This window comes from Lepisosteus platostomus, chromosome 2 (genome assembly GCF_059453375.1).
Source record: "Lepisosteus platostomus isolate fLepPlt1 chromosome 2, fLepPlt1.hap1, whole genome shotgun sequence".
In the NCBI taxonomy this organism is placed as follows: Eukaryota; Metazoa; Chordata; class Actinopteri; order Semionotiformes; family Lepisosteidae; genus Lepisosteus; species Lepisosteus platostomus.
The window spans coordinates 17,741,391-17,768,992 of record NC_142612.1 but is presented as its reverse complement, the minus strand read 5'-3'; the positions used below and the strand labels follow the sequence as shown (position 1 = coordinate 17,768,992).

Below are 27,602 nucleotides of genomic sequence, written 5' to 3'. Positions count from 1 at the left end.
TTATATAGCGCTTTTCTGGACACTCCACTCAAAGCACTTTACAGGTAATGGGGACTCCCTTCCACCACCACCAATGTGCAGCATCCACCTGGATGATGCGACGGCAGCCATAGTGCACCAGAACGCTCACCACACATCAGCTATTAGTGGGGAGGAGAGCAGAGTAATGATAAAGAGACAATTCATAGATGGAGATAATTACGAAGCCATGATTGGTAAGGGCCAATGGGAAATTTGACCAGGACTCCGGGGTTACACCCCTACTCTTTTTGAGAAATGCCCTGGGTTTTCTAATGACCACAGAGAGTCAGAACCTCGGTGTAACATCTCATCCGAACGATGGCGCCTTTTTTTAAGTATAGTGTCCCTGTCACTATACTGGGGCATTATGACCCACATGGACCGCAGGGTGAGCTTCCCCTGCTGGCCCCACTAACACCTCTTCCAGCAGTAACCTTAGTTTTTGCCAGGATGTCTCCCATCCAGGTACTAACCCGTTTCACACCTGCTTAGCTTCAGTGGGTTGCCAGTTGTGAGTTGCAGAGTGATATGGCTGCTGGCAACATCAATAAAAATGTTTATTGTTTTTCAGATTTTGCAAATTCCTGTACTTCTTAAGGGTACAATTAAAATGAAGATTTATACGTTCTCAGATGTAACAAAGATAAGTGATGAATAGCAATAAAAAGTGTTCTAAATCAATCTTTAATGGATGGTAGCTAACACTTTACCTGCATATTTTTTCTAGGCTTCGCTGTAATGCATTGTGTGGTATTGTATACAAATATATCGGAAAATGTTTTTAACAGGTTGCAACATGTACAGAACTCACTCGTTCAGATTTTAACCAAAATTAAAATGCACAAATGCGTTACCTATTTTAGCTTTCTTAGACTGGATTTCAGAATAAAATTTTAAAAATACAGCCAAGCACCTTCAGCACCTTCTACTGTACATCTGACTACATCTGTGAAATGGTAACTGTTAGTGGTAACTGCAGTACCCACACAGCTAAGTACAAATCCTCAGACTCAATTCACATCTGCAATATGCACTTTTTGCATGGTCTGCCATGTTTTTCTTCCACTACTAATGTATATTTCTGTACAACATATTTATTACTCTTTTGTTATTAATAATAATAAATTATTATTATTTATTATGTTGTCTTTTGTACTGTACATGTCCTGAGTGATCATCATAAATAAGAATTCCAATGTACATATTGCTGTCCAATGTACATATGGCAATAAACTTCTTCCAGTTCCCACAAAGAGGATGTGAACACTGGGAGGCCAGGCTTCCTCCTCTGGTGCTCCAACACTCTGGATCCATCTCCTAGCTCATATTTCATTTCGGACTTGGGGTGCTATCTGTATGGAGTCTGTATGTTCTCAAAGTGTTTGCATGGGTTTTCCCTGAGTCATCTGGTTTCACCCCACAGTCCAAGGATATACTAGTAGGTTATTTGGCTTATGGGAAAATTGGACCTTCTGTGTGCCCTGTGATGGACTGGCGTCCCATCCAAGTTGTACCCCGCCTCTTGTCTATTGCTCACTGAAGCTCCAGCTCCCCTACAGCCCTGAACTGAATAAGTGTTTAGAAAATGGATGGACAAAATACACAATTAATAAGTCATTATGTGTATTATGGGTATATAGCTTCTTAGCAACACTTCAAATTCCAAAGACCCTCTCAACACCAGTTCAGCTGCACCAACTATTACACTCCAGGTCACCTTCAAAAACTGCAAAACATCCCAGGAATATGGTGGATTTCATTTAAATGATTATCTTTCTTACATGCTCTTCCAAGTTCTGTCTTAAAAATGTATTTCTCTATCCAATATCACTTACCATTAATGATTCATTAAGATCTGGAATTGCTCCATCCAGTATGTGGTTAATTTTGCAGTTCTTGCTTGTTAATAAAGGCGTAAATAGACACAGGCCTGCTCAACAATTAGTAGTCATATGTAACCTACTTTATCATTTTCTTTTGCAAGGTTTCTAGAATAGGCTGTTGCTGTTCACCTACAAGATAATTTAATGTAAGTGCAAATAAAATGTAAGAAATATTTCAATCTGGGTTCAAATAAATGCATAGCATCGAAACAAGTCTTGTTAGGGTTGCTAATAAACTGCAGATTCTGGTTGCTGTTGATCATACCATCTTGCGGAACAGATTAGAGAGGGTTGATGGTATTACTGGAATGACTTATTCCTGGTTTAACTCTTATCTGATAGAAAACAACTTGTTCAATTCGGCCATATCTGGCGTCCCACAGGGCTCTGTTCTTGGTCCCATTCTATTTGGTCTGTACATGTTACAGGTATGGTACGTGTCAGGTAATTGTCAGTTTTCATTCCTGTGTTGATTACATTCAAATTGTTTAGCATGCAATCTGACCTAATGGAACACTCTCTGCCTTTTCACACTGATTATTATAATATAATAATAATAATAATAATAATAATAATAATAATAATAATAATAATAATAATAATAATAATGATATTATAATCTAATGTTATAATAATTATATTATAATATCATATTATGATGTTATATAAAAGATGTAATAAAATGTTTCTTGAACAACAAAATGGAGGTTGTGCAGATTGACTCACCTCAACAACTCTGAAACTCTTACAACTTAAATTTACAGATGATGCTTTCAGAATCAGTCCAAGTACTAAGGTCAGGAATCCTGGTATCTTTAATTTGAGTCTTGCATTTGGGGCTCATGTGCAAGACATGCACATGCAATATTTTAAAGGTATCAATTTCATCCTTGTAACATATCCTTGTATCATCAAATACAGCCTCTAATGCATACTTTTGTCTTTTACAGGCTTGATTATTGTAATACCGTACCTGCTGTACTGACAAACATGTCAATAAATTGTGAAGATAGACTTATGACTAATTGCTGTCTTTCAAAGATTTGTTTTCGCACAAATTTGATTGATGCACTATACACAAAACTATTTTAGTTCCCCTGCATACAAAAAAAAACAAATTAAAAACAATCCATTAATGTTAAAACACTTTTCAATTCTTTACTCTTCATAGGATTTTAATCATTTTGTCTTTTTCCTGCCTTGAGGATAAATAATGGCACTTATCTGTATTATCTAATGATAATTCATATAATTTACAAATTTCTTGTAATTGTTCACACTTGTTACAGTATTTGTACATCATTGAAGCGAGGGTACTTTACAAGGGACAGTTTAGCATTTACAAAGCCTAAAATAGCTAGAAAATGTTACAGTGATTTTGTTAAAATGTACAGTACTGTAAATCTGCTCTGTGTAATAGTGAACCAGGTATAATGTCCATTATTTTCTCCCTGTTGATGTCCTTTTCTCAAGATCATTCTACACAAATAATATAAAATGTAAAGCTCCTTTGTCAATCAAACACGCCGAGCTCTGACCATTTCCCTCTTCCAGTGAGACAACGGCAGTGACACTGTTAGTGATTATGGATAATGTTGGTCACTCTCCACTGTCCATGGGTCAAGTAAGCAGGATTTCACCAAGAGTCTTGTACAGCCTTCCCTCTACTGACAGAACTCCAGCAAGGTTCTTGCAAAGTCCTGAGGAAAATGAAGGTGAAACGCTTGCTCCTCCACAGTATGTCGTATACCTGGAGAACTCTCCGAGGATAGGCTGGTTACAAAAAAAGAGGTGAGGAAAACATGAGACAAGAAGTCTTCTTAAAGAGCTGAACAGGTAACCCTTAAAAGTGACTTAACTCCACCAAATAAAGGGGGACACTGGACTGTTACCCAGTGAAAATATAAATCACTTGCTAGCAGAGGCTTCTTCATTTCTGGGAAGGTTTAGAAGCTCTTCAATTCTGTCCAGGTCTGTCTCTATGGAACTGTCCTCCACTTTACTCATTTCGTCAATAAGTCCCTCTGTCACCTTTAGCCGGGCATTCCTGGAAGAGAAATACTGAGAAACAGAACTGACAAGAGTTGTCAGAACTGCATGTGAATCCTGTTTTCTTCATTAGTTCAGGTGTCTGAAAGATTCAGCTTTGAAGGATATATATGTGACAGCTCTTCAAAATCATGCAGGAAGAAAGAAGAGTGTTTCAGGTTTGACACTTAAAACATCTTAAAAGGAAGTCTTCTAGTCTTTGCAATTCCTTTACTGTGTTGAGGAATTTTTTCTTTAAACAAGAATTACACAGGTCCTTATAATGTTATATGACAACTTATCTTTTCTCAGACAGCCTGACAGACATGCTCATTAGAATCAGCAGTGATCAACACTGTATGTCAGCAAGATCAATATAAGTAACTCTTGACAACAAGGCTTGTTAAACCTGTGCTGAACTGTGTCCTGAGTGGCTCAACTAGCAAAAGTGCTTGCCAGAGAGCAGGCAGAGCTCAATGCTAACAGGTTCAAGGTGATGTCACTATTCAACTGTGGCTGGGATTCCTGAAGAGTTGGCTAGGTGCTGACAAAGGTAGGGTAGGAGTGGTTGACCAGGGTTCTTTCAATGACACAGTAACCCATGTGGCCTACTGGGCACTGGCATGTGCTGTCTGCTAGGGTCTCGCTTCCCCTCAACCAATGCTGAACCTCCAACATGGACCTGTGGTGCCTGTGATGTGTGACAAATGACTGAAGGTGGGCAGGGCAGAGGAGTCTGCCTGCACTTCCACATTCTCCCCCATGTGTGGTAACAGGGTCCACAGCTGCCAGACGAAACTTGAAAACACAGAACTGGCTGTTCCCATATCAGGTGGGTCTTTAAAACAATTTTCATTGATCTCACTCAAAAGATACAGTATGTAGCCTGAAAAAAAATAAATAAATTATACATTTAATTCCAATTGCTTTTTGGCCCTAATAAGAAATTATACATCTTATAACAATATAAATCTACTATTACCACAGGTCAAAATAGGAACTTATAATATTTGGGAGAGGAAAAGTGATAATAAGCACATCTGGACAACTATGGCTGAGAGATTCTTCCCTATCACCAAGGAGAAAGTAATTTTTGATGATATAGATGATGAATCTGTAATTAGTTCTTGAACAGAATATATTACTTTTCCCACTCTCCCAAAAACTAAAGATATGCATATTAAAATACTTAAGAACATATATCCTTCTAAGGAATTCCCCATAAAAGGTTTAACTTTCACTGTAACACTTACAATTTTTGTTAATCTCATCCGGAAACAACTGAACACTTTTTTCTCTCATGTCATCATACAACAACTTTCTGGCACTCTATCTGTATTTGGTTAAGTAATAGTAGAATTTGTATAAATCTTAGCATTTTTTATTTTTTATTAAAATTAACTTTTAAGAATATTGTTCTTGGAATTCTGAATAAAAACAAAGAAGCTTTTTAATATTAAATGTCATTCTCACGTTGGCAAACGTTTATATACATACAGTAAGTGTAGACTGTGTGAAAGTTCTGTGGGATTCAAAGAATTTCCACATTTGTTTAAGTTGTACTCAGATTCTTTAAAAATATCTAAAAATACCCTCGGAGAACTGGAGTACAGAAACATCTTAGCACATAAAAAGATTATTTAATGTGACCCCCTAATTTAAACTTGTTGAGTGTTCTAACTGATAACTGGTTTGTTGCTCTGCTTTCTTCATTTGATGCTCCCTTTGTATATGTCTATTGTTACATCTGTCTGTATTTGCCTTTGATTGCTATATTTTTGTATAATAAAATTAATTCAAAACGTTGTGTGAAAAATGTAAATATTCATCATATCTTAATCTCATGTTGTTAGGGTTAGGAAAAGACCGTAGCAATATGGCAGATTCGTTTTCTTTCTCTGGAATACCTACAGTAGCATGTTCAGTTTCTATGCCTTTTGCATGGCTCTTGACATGGTATCGCGAGACTTGCGAGATTTGGCAGCTTGTTCTCACTGCTATGGCGGCGCTCTTGGGGAATCCTGTTTTTTTAGACCTATAAAAACACGTTTACTAATAACAACAACAACAATTTTTATTTATAAAACGCCTTTCCAAACTCTTTTATTTGCTTTGTTTCATTTTTATGGAATGGAGAAGAAGAAATTCAATATCAATTTGGATGATTCTATTTTTTCTAAAGAAAAAACACCGGTAGCTATTTTCAATCATATTGTAATTTCTTTGTTACAGATACTCGATACGTGAGAGGCTAGGGGATTATGTTTTCTAACAGGGTTTCTCGTTATTTCATATATTTGGTGCATAAAGGTACAGTATTTGTTAATAGAATAGGGAGAACAATTTATAAAACACTTACATAAACTTTAAAACTAGTGTTACATATTGTGCATTCTATTTAAGTCTTTAAAATGTTAAAATTGAGTTCTTAAAGTCACAAAGGAGCCAAGGTCGTCCGGCACATATCGGATTAACGCGGTGCTTCTAAAGATTAGGTTTAGATATTGATTTTTAACTTGTACTGTATATGTACTGAGAAGGTCTTCAGTGTAGATTTAAAAGTCTCCAAAAAGTTTAATTAGCGCAAACTTTACCTGAAACATTTATTGAAAAATAATACCACCAGCTGGAAATATTATGGGTCATTTTAGGGAAAATCCCAATGAAAAAAATATTTTAAATGCGTATTTAACGAATTGTAACTGGAATAAATTCACATGAATTTACAAATATAATATTTACATGTACCTGGTGTTACGCACGATCTGTTGTAAAATAGGAAAATGCCGTTTTTCGATGAGCATTATCCAGGTAGACTTCCTTTGTTCTTATTACCCCCCAAAATAGAAATGCTACATATAGTCAGTTATTTTACTGGTACTGTACCTGTAGTTTCATTTGACCTAATATTTATCCTTTTCTGAGCATATATAGAAACAGTTGGACTAAACTAATACGCCAAAAAAAGGCCAAAATGCCTCCTTGTTTGCATCCTTTATGTGCTTTAGCAAACCATATTTTTGACTTAAATCACAGTATCAAACTTGAGGACAATGTTCTGTATTTTCTTTAATTTGTGAAGTAATCTATCATAAAGTAATATATCTTTTGTATCTCAAAATCAAGCCTTAGGGTTCAGAAAATTTGTCTTGCCCACAAACCCCAAATGTATTTCTCGACTTAAATTTAATCTAAAATCCGCAATTTTCTTCTGTAGCCTTATTACGCCTTATTTTAGTATACTCAAGAACAGTTGTACTAGATTACAAATTATAATACTGAGAATTATTGTAATCGTGCTTTGGGAGAGCATCTCACACCTGTTTTCACCTTTTGTATGGCACCTAAATTCTAGGTTTCTAGTAATCCACTTAGAGGTGCGTAATTGTGAACAACAAAACATTTGATGGACCTTTGTGTAGACCTTTAGTAGTCCAAGTAGGTAGCTGCATCAGCATGCATATGCTGCAGAGGAACAAGTTAAGGTTTATTCAATGCTGAAAAGAGAAGAAAAGAAGCACAACGTTTCGGGTGTGGAGAAGCCATTGTTTCTTTTCTTCTGTTTCAGCATGAATAAGCCTTAAAGGAACAAGTAATAGGTAATAGGTGTGCTCACACCTGAAGGAGGCTCCACGGCCGAAACGTTGTGTTTTCTTTCTTTTTTTCAGCATGGAATAAACCTATTGTTCCTTTGCAGCCTACGCATGCTGACGCAGCTACCCACATGAATAAGCCTTTACTTGTTCCAATTAATTTAGTTGTACATTTTGCAGCCAGTTAATACAATGAAACTATGATCTTTGGTTTACAAAGGCTGTTAAATAACTTGAGTTTTGCTTTACAGGTGAAATCCTTATTTAAACCCTCAGGAAATGGTGGAGAGGGGGCAAATGCAACTGAAGCTTTGAATCCTCCAGTGGGTCTCGCATCTGGCCAGACGCTATCCTACGCACAATTTATCGTCCAGCGGAATGCTGCACCTCCCTTACCAACTGCACCCCAACCCCAGAGGGAGGACCCTGCTCCAGTGGGTGGAGGTGGAGTTGCTAGGGTTTCGGTGGCCAAGCAGGATGGGAAGCCTGAAAATTGTACAGTCGAGACTGAGGTATTGGAACATGGGCAGTGTCAGACCAAGAGCCTGCCTGCAGAGGAGCAGCTGAAAAAGGGAGCTCTGTCTGAACAGAATGAGCCCCAAAGAGAAGAATCTAGCTCCACCAGTGTCGTGAAACTGCCGGGTACTGGGAACAGCATTGTGGTTAGCCCCAGACAGGTAAGGGTTCTGGTACTTTTCAGACAAGCCGAAGTTATTGCCAAAACAAAGTAAAACAATGTTTGGACTGTGAAGCCATGAAAATTGGACTGTTTCAGAGAACATAAGAATAGTTCAAATCGAAGAGCTCTCCAAGCCTTTAGTGTTTTACTTTTTACTTGCAAATAAAAAAAAAAGCCAACTATCTGAGTTAAAGTACCAAACATAAGTTTGCTGTTGTGAGTTTATGGAATTACCTTTTCATTGCAATTAACAACTTTGAGTGTTTTTGCCTTTGCCTGTTTAATATCAGGGGTTTAAGACAGCCCTTAGTTATGGTCAGCTATCGTCATGCTAGTTCAGTTCCCCTCTGGTGATAGATACTGCTTGGGTGGCTTAGCTTGTCCTTTGACAGGGTTATGTTCTTCCCATTAGTCCCTCTTCCACTGTTGCTCCAGTCCATAAGCTAATGTTTTTTTGCCTGGCTGGTGTTTGGGGGGGGGATTCTGCTGTTTTTACAGCACTTGAATCCATTGATGGTGGTAGGTTTACTGATAACTCCTCACTCTGCAGCTCTTCCCTAAAGTAGTTTCCATCTTTTAAGGTCAGGCTGGTGCTTCTCCCAGCCATGATCACATTCGCCTCATTGTGTCACGTTACAGGGATTCAAAGACACTTGAGCTAGAAAGATATCAGAACCCATTGGACTGGATTCATACATTCCCCCAACATGTAACATAAACTAGTCTTTTTTTTTCCATCTCCTGGATCTGCCCCTCACATTTCTAATTACAGTAAGGTCTTGACAGGCCCTACAGCACAACAGACTAGCTAGTGAGTGAGCCTCACCCTGCCACTTGTCTCTGTACCCCCCACATAACATCACCATCTCGACTTTATCTTGTTTTTATATTGTAATGATTGCTCCCAGTTGTGTTGATAGTTTGGGAAATGACAGGCAGGAGATGGCTTTACAGGCTCTCTAACAGTTTTATTGCCCGATTCATTACAGTGGGATGTGTTTATCCCAGAGGCAGAGAGAGAAACTGCAGGCTACGTGCAGAGGAGAAATTCATATAGCTTTTTTTTTTACTGATTGCTACGTGTTTGTGATTATTATTTTTTAAATGTATTAGTGTTTCTAAATTAGTGTTTTAATTAAATTATCATATAAGGGAAAGTTATGTATGTCTTGTAACCTTGATATATACTATATACTGTAGTACATCATGTGACAGTATTGGGGTGGACATTTATACTGTATGTAAATTTGGCTATTCATCGTGGTTCTCTGCCCTGAAACACACCACATCTTACCGCATCTTCTTTTTACCACTGTCTTACCCACAACACCAGACTGGCTTCTGTTGTATAGCTGCTCTTTGCTGTACACACCTGAATAGGCTTCACAGATGAAAACGTTTTCTTTTTCAGCATGGAATTAAACTCCACTACTGCCTTTATGTGTTGAATGCTGATGCTACTTTCCTTGCTTTTCCCTGCACTAATATCTCAAGTTTGTGTCTGTTTTGTACTGTATGAAATCACTTGACATTAAAGGCTGGAAAGGGTCTGAAGAGAGAATAATAATAATAATAATAATAATAATAATAATAATAATAATAATAATAATAATAAACTTTATTTTAAAATATAGCACCTTTAAAGGTGGCTTCTCAAAGCGCTTTACAGGATGACAATAACAATAAATAAGAAGACTACAACAATAAATAAGAAGATTTCACAAGATAGGACACAATTATAATTACAACAATACAACAATAACAATAGAGGAGACCGTGGAAGGTGGTATTAAGAAGAGCAGAGGGGTGAAGAATGGAACCAGTTAAGTAAAGGCTTTTCTGAAGAAAAAGGGTTTGAGTTTGGATTTGAAGGAGTTTAGAGAAAGTGACTCTCTGATATCCTTGGGCAAAGAGTTCCAGAGCTTGGGGGCATAGCAGGAGAAGGCCCTGTCGCCCATACAATGTAGACGGGCTTGGGGGACAGTAAGGAGGGCAGAATTTGAAGAGCGGAAGTTGCGAGGTGGGGAGTAGGTCGATAAAAGTTCAGACAGGCATTGAGGTGCCAAGCCATGTAAAGTAGAGTAGTGTTCTTGCAGAGACGTTTCAAGAGCCTGCACGGTTTGGAAGCTGGGGTGTAACTGGAGCACAAAGAGAAAACACTAGACATGGGGAGAACATGCAAATTCCACAGAGAATGTTCAGAAACCATTTTGATGTTTTCTGTTGTTTACAATGTACTTTAAATACCACATTTTTAGTGTTATCCATTTAATGTGAAATTATAATTCTTGAATTCAAATATTGGTCCAGTCTGAAAGCACAATGTTGCACAATGTTTGAAAAATGCGTGAGCATTTGCACTTTTAAACGTTGTTTTCAGTTAAGACTAGAATTTGTTCAGTGGTCTCGACACAAAATAATGACATTTAACTCAGGATTTCTTTATAGGGATTTGCGTAAAGTATGATTTCTTAATGACTTTAAATAAGAATGTAAACAATATTATAAGTGAGAAAAGGACATTCACCCCATCTAGCTCATTTGGATTTTCATACCTAATGACTCTGAGGATCTTCTCCAACCATTTCTTGCAGGGCCTCAGCTGTGCCAGTATAAAATGGTAGTTTGTTCTAGATTTATACAGTCCTATGTGAAAAACCCTATGTTTTTATTTCTCTTTTGAGATATAAATACAGGTCTCTATAGTAGAAATTTGACTGAAAAAAACTTGTAAACTAAATAAACTAAAACTATGTTCTCATTTCTAATTTCATTCTGACCTGCTACAGAGAGGTAATCCTGTGCTGAAGTTTGTGAGGAACGTTCCATGGGAGTTTGGCGATGTTGTCCCTGATTATGTCTTGGGTCAGACATCTTGTGCTCTATTCCTCAGGTGGGAATTGTTTTAATTGTTTTGTTCCATTTTTTTTTCTTTCTAGTTATAAAACACATTATAAAAACAAAACTAGTCAGTAACTAGTCAACAGCGTCTCACTGAATGATTAGACTACCAAACTTCAGGAAAGCTGTATGTGCATCAATTAATGGTGCTGAAAGGTTTTAAAAAATAATTATGGCAATATTTAAATCACAGGCTTCTATGTGTTAAAGTAGGATGACAACATGTTTTTATTTTCAAATATATGAATGCAACAAAGTAACAGATAAATAAGGAGTTCCAAAGTAGGTATTACTTGACTTCCTGTATCGTTTAAGAAAGCACAATACTGTTATTCTGTATTTTTATACATAGAAAGCTATATTTTGTACATTAAGTTATGTCACTGTATGACAGAAGTGCGCAGCTCATTTGCTACGATAGGTAAGATTTGATTCCAGGTTGTAAGTACCATCATTTATTAAAATAATTCATACAACTATTGCATAGTATTAGGACTGTTCTCTGATCATGGATTTTATAAGAGAGATTACAATTGAGAAAAGGACATTCAGCCCAGGTAGCTCTTCAACCAGCAACAGAATGATAGGCAACATGCAACATGGTCCAGGCATACAAAGATTGTAGAAATACTTAATATCACTTAATTATAAGTGAAATAATAGACCTTGTCCCTGCAAGAGTTATGATTACTGTGTACTTACTAAATCACAGTTCTTTTGAAAAGTACAGTACCGAAACATTTCATTTAGCAACAGGTGAAAATAAATGTGCAACAATATGTATGAATTGGTTAAATGCAGGAAGGAAATTTAGATTAAACATACTGAGATTAAGTGCTCAACCTTATCTGTTAGCGCTTCTTGAGGGATTAAGAATAACCCTCAGTACCAGTGATGATAAGTGAAAAAGTGCTGATTTTGTTTCATAATTAATAGAGGTGGAAGAGAGTACAGAATTGACCAAAGGTAAAGTTAAAGGAATATTAAATGACCAAGAAAACACTGGATATGGAAAAATTCTCTTTGATAGATCTTGGCAATATAAAAAGGGGAATCCATTTACATCTACAACTACCACTCTTTGGCGACATACTGTACCTGTTGTGAACATGAAACATCACCTTTCCGTTCACTTTGACACATACATTTCTCCAATTCTCTTGAGCAAAACCGCATTCTTCATTTTTATTTTCTTCAGTAACATTGACAAGGCTCTTTATTACCATGTTCAAAATCAGTCTTTTAAAGTTGTATAAGAACACAGTCACACTGTTTTTGTTTCTCACCATTTTCATGCAAAGACATACCCCTCGAAACTCAGATCAATAATGACATCAAACAGGGACACAGCTACTGGTTAGAGAGTTGTGGGGAGCTCTGTGTATGTGTAATTATTACAGTAACTTCACTAAGGGCACCTCCTTAAAGTGGGGGCTGTTCTGGCTCAGACAAGGCAGGTGTAGAATCCCAGTCGAAGCTCTGACTGCATGTGCCACATGGGCCGAACAAAATGAGCTTGGCAGGCCAGACCCAGCCCAGGGACCAGATGTTTGACACCCCTGGTATATTACATTCCTTTAAACCCTTGAATGCATCTGGTTACACAGTAGCAATATCTTTTTTTGAAATGTAGAAATCGAAATTGTTGACAGTAGTTTTAATGCATTCTTACCAGTGCATCCCTTGATTGAACTTCTGTACTTTTAACTATGAATCCCAATGTCAAGATATGGCAACAAAACATACAGGTTGCTTTATAAGTAGGCTCAGAGCTGTCTCTTTGGTCTTTGTTTATGATGTGACTAATGATGGCAGCAACAGAAATGTATTTTAAAGTTCAGATCAATATTTTGTCTGCTTACAGTATGTAGTGCTTCCATTACTTAAAGTATTTGACTGGAACTCTTCTATGCTGCATGACATGATCCAAAACATGGCCAATGCAACTAATAAAAAATGTGGAAAATCTTAGAATGGCCAAGTCAGTCTCCAGAATTTATTCCATTTATCATGAAACGTACAGAACACTGCATAGAATCTTATACAACAGGAAACCTTTTTATTTGGTTATAACTATAGCAGTTTAAAACCACCATCATCACAAAGTTTTAAACCTAATTGTTTGATAGAATGTTGCTGTGCTGCAAATATCATAAAATATGGGTTTGGAAATCACTCTACTTTAAAATTGCACCATGTCTAAAAATAAACGACTGTATTAAGAATATGTTCTTTGCAGCTTGTTTAGTGTCTTTTTCATCATTATTAAAATAAATGTGTTGAATTTGTTTACTCAACATGCTGTTTATCTTCTAAACACCATGGTGCTTTGATTAATGTTTTCACTTTCTGGTGAGGCTGTAATCAATCTCATTGTGCATTTAAATAATGTCAGCTCAGGTCATACAGTTGGTGACTGTGGGCCATATCTAAAATGTAGGTTTGAATTTTTGTACAGGGCTTTCTTTTGTTTTTGGTAGCTTTACCTCTTAGAAGTGGTGGCCCTGTGGCCTTGTGGTGGGTGTGGAAGGGGTCTACTCCCACTCGTACTTTTCAGGCTAAACACACGTCACCTGCCACTGTCATTTAAATCCTTGTATGTGATTGTGCTTTTCATTCTCAAATTATATCTGCCCTCAGCCTGAGATACCACAATTTGAATCCAAACTACATCCATGACCGGCTGAAGCAGCTGGGCCAGTCATACACCTTGCGAGTGCTGTTGGTTCAGGTTGATGTGGTAAGTGATTTGTGTATCATGCAGGAAGCTAGCCTGACCTAAAGTCCTAGAGATGAGCTGAATATGTTCCAAGGCATAACACTACAGTATGTAGAAATCGTTCTGTGCAATGACACTACAGTATGCATGCACCTTTCCTGTTTACAAAAAAAAATGTAATTTGGCTTCGTAGTAGTAGACCTTCGTAACTAACATTTTGGCTTTATTCTTTTTTTATGAAATTACAGAAAAATAGAAGTTCACAGAATTTTAACCACATAATATAATTAAAAAATCAGTTTTTGTAAGTTGTATTTTAACTTACTGTCCAGTTATAGACTTTGACTATGCACCAATATCTTGTTGGACTTTGCATAGATTAACTACCACCTGCTTCTTCCAACATGGCACTGGTGAGAGTTTAATTGGAGATGCTGTTTCTGACTATAATGTATGAGCATTATAGACAAATATTCTGCTATTTTGCAAATGTATTTGAAATAATCAGAATCGTGATCAGGATATAAGAGCGATATGGCAAATCTGCACTACTAAAGATTGCTGTGCAAGGACCACTGTATCTGAAATATACACGGCTATCTCTGGTTATATTCGATTTACTATAGAATTCTGAAATTTATTGTAAGTTATCAGTCATCCCTTCCTTCATGCTATACTGTGCTGCTAACAGCTATACGTAATATGGAATATTGTCTTTATACAGTATTAAAACTACCTGAAAGTACTTTAATATTGTTCTCACTTAATGATACCAAGTTAATCTCTAGAGGTGAAGTTGTAATAGGTTATTCAGACGTGCAAAGTCAGCTCTTCAGGTTGTTGTTTTCATCACTTTTCATTTTTATTGCTCAAACCACTCTTTCTGCTATCTTTCTATCTCCCACAGAAAGACCCCCACCATGCGCTAAAAGATCTGGCACGGATTTGTATTCTGGCTGACTGCACACTCATTTTAGCCTGGAGGTGAAAGATCGCCGTGGGTGGGGAGAGTTTTCAGACTGGCTTGTTAAAATGCATGTTGATGGCCAAAATAAAAATAACTTCTGTTGCAGAGTTCAGATAACTACTATAATTCAGAATAACGCTAAGGTCTTAATGGAAATTCTGAATGGTCAAGCATTAGTGCACTAATGCAGCGGTGTTTGAGATGGAAACGTGGAGGGGGATTTTGCTGAGACCATGGGGGGTGATTGGGGTTTAAATATTTTGTTCTATTAATAAAGATGTCTTAATATGGAGGATTAAAGATAAGATATAAGATCCCTTTATTGGCCATATACAATTTCTTGTATTAGGAATTTGTCTTTTCGCATATATCAACTTGCTCTCCATGACACACAGACAGGATCCTTAGCCACAGGGCCACCTCACAACTGTTTAAGTATTAGTTTTAAATGCTTCAGTAGCTGTTGAGTTTCAAACAGAAATTGACCTGGCTTTTCTCTTAAACAATGACAGTTCTCACACCTGCTTGGATTTATTGTTTGGTGAACTGTATAATGTTGTGGCTAGTGATCACTTCCATGCACATGATTGTACAGTACACTAACCGTAGTCTTTTTGTTTCTCTACAAGCCCTGAAGAGGCTGGCCGGTATCTAGAAACTTACAAATCCTATGAGAAGAAGCCAGCTGACCTTCTAAAGGAACACGTCGAACAAGACTTCTTGTCTAAGGTATTAAGAACAAAGGGGAAAATTAAACTTGAAGCGATTTTCATTCCAATATTTTATTACAGATTCAGATTTGGATTATTTTTCTCTACAGGTTTGGTCGGTCAAGGGTATATATAAAACAATTATTCGGTTTCTAGATTGGAGGTACCTATGTACATGTGTATTCTGTAGAAAATAGATTTTAATTAAAAACAGATTCTAATTTCAGGATGAGTAAAATAATAATTTAAATGTTCATTTCCATTCCTTTAATCTGATCACCAGGTGAACCATTAGCTGTCACCTCTTCACACAAATTTTGTGATCTGTGAATAAATACTACTGCAGCTACCCTTTTAATTTCAATTAGGGTTATTCCAAATCTCTCAGAAAACAAAAGAATACTCATTTTATCCAAAAACTGTTCACAATGTAGCTGAGTGCACGTGTGGGCTACTGAGAGGAAGTAGCCTTGACTGTGGCCTTTGCTTCTGTTTGCAGGCATCTTCTCTTTTGTAAGATTGTCACTTCACTACAATTAAAGATAGACACTGATATAGAACAGAAATGCATAATTCCGTTTTGATTCCTTGTATTAACATTGAAATTCATTGTGGTGTTGAGTGTTTATTTCAACCATAATAGGAGTTCTAGCCACATAGGAAGTAATGCGTAAGAGGTTGTTTCCTAAAGGTGTGCACATCAAAGATCTGGAGAGTATGGGAATTACAAATATATCATTCTTCCAGGAATGACTGTACAAAAGGTTAAAATCCTTCATTAACAAACTGTTTACTTTCTTTACCTTAGCTGTTTGAGAGTTTTTTTCTTTCATTTCCCAGGCCCGAATTGTGATTGTGCTTTTGTTTCTTATTGCAGGTGACCGATTGTTTGACAACAGTGAAGTCTGTAAACAGGACGGACGCGCTGACACTGCTGTCAACATTTTCTGTGAGGCCGACTTCTGTGTTCTCATTATTTCATTTTGTGTCATTTATGTTAACCACAGTAAAGCACCCAGAGAAGGTAGCCAGCTATACAATAAGCAAATTCATACTAAATGTACTAGCTAAAGTACATTTTCAAGCTAAAACTGCTTGAAAAATAACTTATCATTAAACAGTAGCTTCATTATAGGTAGAGCCTTTCCAAATGAGCAGAACTATTGTCTTAACTGTGGTTACTATGTGACATAATGTCTGGAGCTTATTATTCTAGGGGGTTGTAGGTCTGTCCCAGTGGGATGTTTTTGGGTGCTTTACTTAAAGTGCTCCATTAAATGCTGTATAAATGGGCTTCTAGATCATCATTGCAAATGAGAATTGTTCTCTAATGACGTGCCTGGTAAAATAAAAGAATAAAAAGCCTACAGCAACACCAGACTTTTGAATGTTACTAATGGATCTACTAATGTCCTAAAGAGACTTACGTATGCCCATAATTCAGTGATCTTTATGATCCCTGCTACTGCTTTGCTGTATAACCCCTGTTCTCTGCAAATTGCTTTGGCTTCCTGTGAAATTTAGATTGGTCTTTAAAGTTCTAATTATCACTCTTAAGGTACTGAATTTTTAGTCCTGGGCTATCTTAAGAGTGTATTGTATCACTATAGTCCATGTCTTAATCTGAGATCTGCTGATTCAGGCCAGACATTGATTGTTTTTCATGTGAAAAATAGCCAGTGTGAGCATTCATGTTTTGAACAACAATATTTACTTTATAAATATGTATGTATCATTTGTAATTCAACACAATGGGGCAATTGAAAGGGAATGAATAAGTTTGCAAGGGACTGTACATACTGTACATTTCCATGCATTCTTAAATTTAATATTAACAAATATTTTTTTTAGTCTCTAGATGGTATAATGAAAGCTTCCAAAGAGGATTTAACTGTCTGTCCAGGACTTGGACCCCAGAAGGTGAGACAAAATAGTGTTCACTTCTTTCATCATGTAACCATCTGTAGACAGCCTTGCCAACCTTGATCTGATCTACTGTATGCAAACTTTTTTTGTCATTATCATAGAAATCTGTAAAACACTGTCATTAGTTCTCGTGGCTTTTTCATATTCATATTTTTCATGCCTCTTTTCAGTCTGCTGCATTTAATTGCATCTAGTCTTCTGTTTTCTAACTGCTTTATTAAATACAGGGTCATGGAGAGAAGGCAACATTTAGTTAATTCCCAATAAATACAACAGCTTCACTAGTCCAAAACAGTGCACAGGCGCACAGGAGACACCAGAACCTAATCCGGCAAGCAAGGGCCACAAGACCTGGTTCGACATGGACCGGATGCCAGTCCATTGCAGGGCAGACACAAACCAAAACACACTAACCAGAAGTCAGTTAACCTACCAGTATGTCTTTGGACTGTGGGAGGAGAACAGCAAGCCCACACGAACACAGGGAGAACATAATTATGCAGATTGTACCCCAGGAATTGAACCCAGGGCCTTGGATCTGTGTGGCTGCATTGCTAACCACTGTGCCACCATGCTGCCCTACACCTGTAAAGTGATTTACTTTCCATAAGTTTGGGGTAATGAACATTCTTTAGGCACCACCACTACCACTATGTTGTAGAGTGAATCATCAACACCTGATCTCTAATGTTAAGCGAGGCCTGGCATTGTCAGACAGGGATGGAAGATGAAGGAATCCGGGCTATCAGTAAACCAGTGGATGGCAGTGTTCCCCCTGGACATAATTTTCAAACCAATGCCCCAGCATAGTTATTAGTACACTGTGCAGTATGAGATGCCATCCTTTTTTGAACAGAGGTCCTGACTAGGTCGTTAAAGATCACATGTAACTGTAATAAGAGTAGAGGAGTTAACCTTAGTACTACTACTGCACCAATTTTCTAAACAATGAAAGCTGCTTTTCACTTAATTTCTGAGTCACTGAGAGTTTTGCTCTTAGGTCCCGCGAGTGCTGTTTACAAGTGCTGCTCATCGGTAGTCCTAGAGCCTAGGCACACTTTGTTCACCAGATGTTGAGCGAAACAGTAATCTTTTTCACATACTGTAGATGTATTCACAGTAATAGCAACCACAGTATTTCAATAATTATGGTTAATAGTGATTAAAAAACAAGCTATACCCCATATGTTTGGATAGGTTTTGCTAATTTGGGATATTGTGAAGATGTAATGTATTGACTGCTAATTGGTTTTAAAGGCATGTGTGTCACTATAATCAATAATTACCATCATGAATTGTACTAATGACGCTACAAAAACTCTAAAACCAAAGAAGTTACTAAAACTGTACTGGCACTTGTCAGATGTCGAGAAAGGCTCTTCTCATTAGTAACCTATTTAGCCCATGAGACTTGTTTGGTTGCTAGTGGCTTATATGATGATAACTTTTATTTATATAGTGCCTTTCCAAATTCAAGGCTGTTGAGGTAAGGGTATTAATGCATGAATCGAGTACTGGGTATCTTATTCCATACTCCCACAACCCTTTGAATAAAAATCTCCCCAATTCTCCTGATTTTAGAAACACTTGTATAAAGTTTCCATTTGAATTCTTGAAAGTATTTAAAAGTGTAGAAATCAAGGTCAAGGGATGACCTCGTTTAGAATACTCAATATTTTTTGTTACCACAAAATAAAGCTTTTGGTTACCACTTGAATTTAAAAATATTGTCTATAACAGGGCTTTATAACAGGACAATTTGCTTCCTAGAGGTGTGATGTGTATGATTTCTCTGTCTAAAACAGCAGTACTTTTAATATTTACTTTATTTCTTCCCTGTGCTGTCTAGAAGGTAAAAATGAAGTCAACATAAGTATTTAAGTGTTCCATGAGTAGTTTCTTTGAACTCCAATCAGGTGTTTCCCATCTTCCATAGTTTGTTTCTGCTAACTTCAAGTGATCAGACAGTGTGTCTGTAATTACAGAGAAATCTTCAGATGTCCAAGATTACAGTTTTCACTTTTGTTTTACAACACCAAAGTACAACTGAAATGACAATTGCTCCTTCGTTGCATGTGCAATGTTTAAATGCATTTTTAAGGGGATTTTAAAAACAACTAATATTTTCCATATCATAAATCAGCTAGTGAGGATTAAATTTAGCCACAAAATATAACACTAAATACCCTTTCATTGATCTGTAATTTATGTTCTTAGTTTCTTATCTGTTTTGTTTCAAGAAGTTTAAATGAGACAGTTTTAAAGAAATATCAGCAATTAATGCTATATATTTGTACTTAGAATTCTTATGTTTTGCTGTTTTTTTGTCTTTATCTCAGGCCCGGCGACTCTATGATGTCCTACACCAGCCCTTTTTCAAAACAAAAAAAAGAACAGAAACCTAGTAGCATCTCCTTTTTAATATTTGTTTTACATGATGAATTCTAACTGTCTAAGATGCAGAATGAGTTTTAATGCTTACTGCACGTCATTTGCCAGTGACCTTATGTTTTTGTGATCCATGGCTGACATTGTCAGTAGTGCACCAGTCACATCTGGACTGGCACCCATAAAGCCAAGAGCCAAGACAGGCGAGAATTGAAGAAAAGCTCTACAAGTCTTTTGACATCTCTCTGTAGTGGCTTAATCGTAATTTTTCTAGCAAAATGCATTAGCATATTTAGAAAACCATCAGTGTTGCAAGTCGTCGTTATACTTACTAGTAGCACAGGCTATAAAACAAGTGGAAATTAACTTTCAGGTATTATTTGACCTTTGTCCAAAGGATATCTAGTTGACTTATAAGGACCAAGTTTATTAAAAAGTGTATTAGGAGCAATGTCTTCCTTTTTTTGGTTAATATAAATCAGATATTCCAATTCATTGTCAGAACATTCAGCATATATTTAAAATGCAATGTTTTGCCTTAAGTAGTGCAGAAAATGTTAACTTATTTTAGAAAGGCAAGAGGAGGCATAATGAAGATCCGAATAAGCCTGGAGGTCTGCGTAGTTAGATAATGGTATATTTTGAGAGAACTGTTTCTTTCCACATTTAAAATATGGATATATCTTTACCTTGATTGAAAGGGAATTAACAAATATTTAACATTCTTATTATGGATTCATGAGAAATCAATTTCAATAAAGTTTTTTTTTTCTGTATCACTATCTTTTTTTTCTTTTCAAGTTTTAAACCTCCCTTTAAAAATACAGTAACAGTGGTCCCAAAACCTCTGATAACCATAATGTTTAAGTCTTAGAGCAGAGTGGGTATCATATTTGCACATGCTTTTTGTTCGAACCCACAAAGTAAGAATTAAAAAAACGGTTGAACTCAGTTGAAGTATGACTCATTATGCATAAGGCTTAGGTGTCATTCTATACTATCAAGATTTGCTTACCACATTTTCCTGCCAAATGTATATAAAATAAGCTGTTTAGGATTCTTAAACCTTGTCAGTGACTATAGGCTTGTCGTGTCTTACATCACAGTTTATTTCTTCTACAACTGTTGTATCTTGCAGGTAAGAAATTAGCCTTTCACTGTAAGTCGGTCTGTGTTATTATATAATAACAGACGTTTGGCATAGCACGAGTAAACGTTTTAAATATTAGGATAGACTCTGGTGTGTCTTCAGCAGATTTAGTGGCTTATTGATGATGGGTGGCTGTTTCAAGTAGCAACTCACTACATTAAAGGTTTTTCATTTTTGCAGTTTATTGCCTTATGCCTGTAATACTAAGAAAGCATACAGCTTAATTTTTCAATTTATTTATTAAGATGGGAAGGCAGTGCAGATATGTAACTTATAGTATTTAAAACTAATTATATTGGTATTAAACACTACATTGAAATTAAGTGTCATGTTCATTAGTGCAACTTTCCAAATAAAGCTCCACCAGTTTTGTAATACAGTTTACTTGAACATAGTGTAGTACAAAACTCTAAAGAACTCTAAAATCATGAAATAAAAAATTAATCATTGACATTGGAAAACCATAATAGATTATCAACAAAAATAACATGGTTTCACTATTTCAGTATTTAAATGCAATGCAGATGAGTTTATTCAGGTAGTTATTGTACTATATTTTCAAACAGAAATCTTGCTACGTGACACAAAAGGATTTCTATTCACCTTAAAGGTTGTCTGTTTTAACTATTAAGTACCTCTGAGATTTCAAATGGACACCTAACAGTTTCAATTTAAAAAAATGAAAAAATATACTAATGCTAAGTAGGTTATGATTCCATTCAATATTTGATTGTTTACTTCGCAAGGACTACAGTGCATTAGATGCAGTATTGGCAGCAAAGGTTAAAAGCCCTCAGGGCTTGTTAAAATGCATGAGGACCTTTTTCTGAAGAAGTGATCCTTAATAAGGATTCCCATTTTCAATACAGCATCATGTTAAATATACCATTCTTAATGGTACTGTGAATATTAGTGTATTGGAAACATAGATCACAGAATCTCTTTAAGCATGTAAGAGCAGATCCAATGTGTTAAAGTTGTTTTTACACACTACTGGTCATGGAGTGATACGTTTCCCTTGGATTTTATTGTCTATATAAAAAGGTTATGGAGCACCTAGAAACCAAGTACCTAATCCTCTATTTCCATTCAGTTTAAATAACAGTCCTGGGGTTCAAGTAGTAATGAAATATTGCATTGCTGGATTGCATGATAAAACCAATGTGCTTTACCTATGACAGTGCACAGACACCTGTGGGATCATGTCATCTAGGGAGTTATGGTTCACTTAACTCTGGCAGCAGCATTTCCTGCTTGAAAAAAATAAGGCCATGTTGGCAAAGAATAACAAGGAAACAACTGCAGTGAGCTAGATGTAACAGAATGGGTGAAACGGTGCCATGGTCTACCATGTCAAGCTGTACTGAATTTTACAGTTGGTTATTTCCAACTGAAGTAGCTTCAAATTATTTTCCCCCAAAAGTAAAGATCTCAGCGTGACAAATTTTTCCAAAACAATGTAACACTTTGACCTATAAAGGAGGTGAGAGTGATAAGGTTAAATAAACTCATCAAAATAATTTTCATTAAAGGAGTTGTGTTAGGCACAGTTCTATTATCTACAGCACTAGATTTAAAACTGGAAACAAAAGGCACTTACAGTATTTACCCAGAGGGTCATGGGAGAACAAGTTCCATAGCAACAAAACTGATTCTCTGATTTCTTTGAAAAAACAGCTGGATGAGGTCATTGGATCAATTAACTACCAACAAAGAGCCAGATGGAAGACTCGCAGAATGGCTTCTTCTCGTATATGACCTGTATTTTGTTCTTATGTCAAGTTCACTTTTGATACCTTACACTTTGTATCTTCTTGTTTCTTGTGCAGAAAATGGGTTAGTTTCCTGCAAAAATAAATTGCTCTGTTTACCACCTGTCAAAACCACACACATTCATTTCACAGCTCAGTGACAAAGCAATGCACTACAAAGTATATGTCTGCATATTTAGAACAACACTTTTAAAATGTTTCCTGCTTACTAGATAAGCTGACACAATTGCTATTGAGTTATTAAGCCTCCATTTGATTAGATATTTCATTTTTTTTCTTCTTAGGTTTTTGTTTTTGTTTTATGCTTTAGAAATGCCTCTAGACTTTCATTTGATTACAGAAACAGCATTTCACAATGTTGCCAAAAGATTTTACTCTATTATAGGTTCTGATGTTTATATTCTATTCAAATACAGTGCCTTGCGAAAGTATTCGGCCCCCTTGAACTTTTCAACCTTTTGCCACATTTCAGGCTTCAAACATAAAGATATACATTTTTTATTTTATGTGAAGAATCACCAACAAGTGGGACACAATTGTGAAGTGGAACGAAATCTATTGGATTTTTGAAACTTTTTTAACTAATAAAAAAATGAAAAGTGGGGCGTGCAAAATTATTCGGCCCCCTTGCGTTAATACTTTGTAGAGCCACCTTTTGCTGCGATTACAGCTGCAAGTCGCTTGGGGTATGTCTCTATCAGTTTTGCACATCGAGAGACTGAAATTCTTGCCCATTCTTCCTTGCAAAACAGCTCGAGCTCAGTGAGGTTGGATGGAGAGCGTTTGTGAACAGCAGTTTTCAGCTCTTTCCACAGATTCTCGATTGGATTCAGGTCTGGACTTTGACTTGGCCATTCAAACACCTGGATACGTTTATTTGTGAACCATTCCTTTGTAGATTTTGCTGTATGTTTGGGATCATTGTCTTGTTGGAAGATAAATCTCCGTCCCAGTTTCAGGTCTTTTGCAGACTCCAACAGGTATTTCAGGTACAGGTATCCTGTATTTGGCTGCATCCATCTTCCCCTCAATTTTAACCATCTTCCCTGTCCCTGCTGAAGAAAAGCAGGCCCAAACCATGATGCTGCCACCACCATGTTTGACAGTGGGGATGGTGTGTTGAGGGTGATGAGCTGTGTTGCTTTTACGCCAAACATATCGTTTTGCATTGTGGCCAAAAAGTTCGATTTTGGTTTCATCTGACCAGAGCACCTTCTTCCACATGTTTGGGGTGTCTCCCAGGTGGCTTGTGGCAAACTTTAGACGAGACTTTTTATGGATATCTTTGAGAAATGGCTTTCTTCTTGCCACTCTTCCATAAAGGCCAGATTTGTGCAGTGTAAGACTGATTGTTGTCCTATGGACAGACTCTCCCACCTCAGCTGTAGTTTTCTGCAGTTCATCCAGAGTGATCATGGGCCTCTTGGCTGCATCTCTGATCAGTCTTCTCCTTGTCTGAGCTGAAAGTTTAGAGGGACGGCCAGGTCTTGGTAGATTTGCAGTGGTCTGATACTCCTTCCATTTCAAGATGATCGCTTGCACAGTGCTCCTTGGGATGTTTGAAGCTTGGGAAATCGTTTTGTATCCAAATCCGGCTTTAAACTTCTCCACAACAGTATTACGGACCTGCCTGGTGTGTTCCTTGGTCTTCATGATGCTCTCTGCGCTTTCAACAGAACCTTGAGACTATCACAGAGCAGGTGCATTTATACAGAGACTTGATTACACACAGGTGGATTCTATTTATAACCATCAGTCATTTAGGACAACATTGGATCATTCAGAGATCCTCGCTGAACTTCTGGAGTGAGTTTGCTGCACTGAAAGTAAAGGAGCCGAATAATTTTGCACGCCCCACTTTTCATTTTTTTATTAGTTAAAAAAGTTTCAAAAATCCAATAGATTTCGTTCCACTTCACAATTGTGTCCCACTTGTTGGTGATTCTTCACATAAAATAAAAAATTTATATCTTTATGTTTGAAGCCTGAAATGTGGCAAAAGGTTGAAAAGTTCAAGGGGGCCGAATACTTTCGCAAGGCACTGTATGTGTGTGAGAAGTGGAGGTGAATAATAGTTTTATTATTAATTTTAATAATTCCCCTGCAATAGCATCTGCATGTAGGGTTTGAAAGAGACCAACCAGATTCCTGAAAAAAAGCATGATTTTTTCAGATTTGGCACTGTGTGGGGAAGGCATGGAGAGGGCACATTGTTTTAATAGAAACTACTGTTTTGGAGCCCAGAAGAAGAATCAAGAAATTCTGGCGTTACTTTGGCCTTTTTTTTTTTTGAGTTTTTGCAGATTATTTTTTGTGTGTTTCTGTCTCATATTCACATTTCTGCTCAGTTTTTTTTTTTTATTTTACCATGCTCATTCTTATTTGGAATTAAATATCTGTCTTTGGTTCAAAATGTCAGCTCTTAACTTGCTGTGGAGTAAGGTTAAGAATATGATTTCTGTTGCTGTGATTTTGTGTCTCAATTTTGTGTAAAAGCTAGAGTGTAAACATTATCCATGAAAGACATTCATACATCTGATTTGGGAGAAAGGAAGGAAGGATAGACAGTGTACCATGATATTGCCTTTTATTCAGGACCTGGGATTTTACCTCATCAAAGCAAAGCAGCTGGCCAACCAGAGAAGACATACTGTATAGGCCTCAGCCTGTGTACAGTAGGTCATAGGGTCCTGGCACTCCTGATTTTTCCAGTTTTGTCCAACACAGCCAGGGAAGGGCAGCTAAAATGAAACTGAAGAGGATGCTAGAGACACCTGAAATAATTGTGGAAGTGGAGCTTTTTTATTTATTCTGGTACTGCAGAAGGAAGAATGCCTGGATATCCGTACTGAGCCAAGTATGTTTTTGAATAAAGTTGGTGTTCTTGAATACAAGATGGCGTGTTGACTTTTTATAGCAATGCGGTAAGAAACACACAAAGATGGGACCATGTAGTGTGGAAAGTATTTTGTTCTGTTCTTTTGAAATGTAATTGCTAGTATTTAGTAGAATGAAGTTATTGTATCTACTTGGCTAGTGGTGGACTGTGGGTACACTGATGACTGTAGGAGTTCTGACAAACTGTGGGCAAATGTTTCTAGCACCTGTGAAACTGCTAGACAGCACAATCGGATACTATACATGCAAAATGTCACTACTTTGATTCTGTCAAAGGAAAAGGATGTAGCCATGACACAGGAGTCAACATGCTTATAGATATGCTTATACAAAATACAGTATATGGCAACTTCTGCAGAAAATAAAACAAGGAGTAACTAAAATTTTATTGAGCAAGAATTTAGGAATTTGTGTTTTGGGCTTAGGGTGTGAAGAACTAGGGAAACTGGTATATTAAAAACTGATATTTCAGAGAGCAAAATTTATTCTGACACAATGATATTTGAAAAGTCTTTTTTTTTAAATCTCCTGACCAAATTCTTGCAACAACTCACAGAGTTTGAAATCTGTACTCAGGATAATATAAATCACAAACTTCACAGTTTGAAGGAAGGTACCATACAAGGAAAAAATAAGGTAGATCAATTCTTTTGTCTGTATATGCAGGAGTTTTTCTTGGTCTATCTAGATAGTAAAATATGCTATGTGAAAACAGCCCAGAGACCAAGACCGAGACCGATACACTTTTCAGTCTTGAATAGGTTGGACTATAAGGGGACCTGATAAAAGTAATGAAAATACTGAAAGGCACTGATGATTTCCTTTGATTGCTTTCAAAATATTTTAGTTGTTTATCCACATAATGCTGGCTCTGAAAAGTGTGTTCTTGAAGTAGTGCTGTGGTATAGTACTGTAAGTTTTTGGACACCTAACTGGAAGACTGTGGGCTCAAATTATAGGTGTGACACTACTGTTGTGCCCTTCAGCAAAGTGGCTCAGTCAGATTATTGCATTAAAGAATTTGGGTGTTTAAATGAATGCAAAAATGTCTCTTGGTTTACAGTGACAGACAAATAAATTATTTCTAAAAAGCAGATCAAAGTTTTGTCATTTTCTCACTAAGTAAATACATGCAGTCATGAAGTTCAGTATAGTCTGTAAACAGAAAAGGTATGATTAAAACCAATTCCACACCAGGAGACTGGATGATAGAAGCCAACATTTAATTTACTTAATTTACATACTAACATACAGAATATTTATAGTTTTTCATATCATATCTGCGCCTGCCTAATATACTGTCATGATTAAACACATTTATAATCTTGATTATTATCTTACATACTCATCACAACATTCATGCTATACAATACTAATTCTCAGTTCTGTCTGCAATGTTCCCCTTCATGTTATATGGAATATATGCCACAGTTAAAGACAAAAGAAAATAATAGAAGATTAGAAGAATAATAGAAGAATTATAATTATTATCTGGCCTCATAACTGGGGGTTTGTTATTTGCTCCAGTCCACCCAGCTGTATGAACAAGAACTGGCATAGCAGGAGTATGCCCTATGAAGGACAACCCATGCAGGAGTGGAGTCATGTGAAGCAAACAGAGAGCAATCTGTCTACAAAAGAAAATGACTGCTGTGTTGATTTTAAAAGAAATTGAATTGTAGGTGTATTTTGTAAAACAATGATTATTGCTGGTATTAAATTGTTTTTGTGCAATAGAATATTTTTGTTTGAATACATTTTCTATTTTGTGTTCAACCTGTTACTTTATTATCGTGCTGTCTGTGTGGAGTTTTCATGTTCTCCCCATTTTTCTTGGAAACTTGTTCCTGGAATAAGTGAGCATGTGTTTGTATCTGTATTTGCCCTGTCCAGGGTGTATCCTGCCTTGTGTCCACTGCTTGCTAGGTTAGGCTCCAGTGTCCCCTGCGATCCTGTACTGGATAAAG

The 27,602-nt window shown here is 36.7% G+C and overlaps 1 protein-coding gene across 1 annotated transcript; it reads left to right on the top strand.

Moving 5' to 3' along the window:
• Positions 1-5,911: 5,911 nt before the first annotated feature.
• On the top strand, positions 5,912-20,591 carry ercc1 (excision repair cross-complementation group 1). The gene is made up of 9 exons (XM_088601774.1): positions 5,912-6,125; positions 7,777-8,202; positions 10,994-11,097; positions 13,746-13,845; positions 14,732-14,808; positions 15,421-15,520; positions 16,379-16,450; positions 17,353-17,421; positions 19,767-20,591. The coding sequence occupies exons 1-9, from the start codon at positions 6,063-6,065 to the stop codon at positions 19,830-19,832; spliced, it is 1,077 nt and encodes a 358-aa protein (XP_088457900.1). The 5' UTR covers positions 5,912-6,062; the 3' UTR covers positions 19,833-20,591.
• The last annotated feature ends 7,011 nt before the right edge of the window (positions 20,592-27,602 follow it).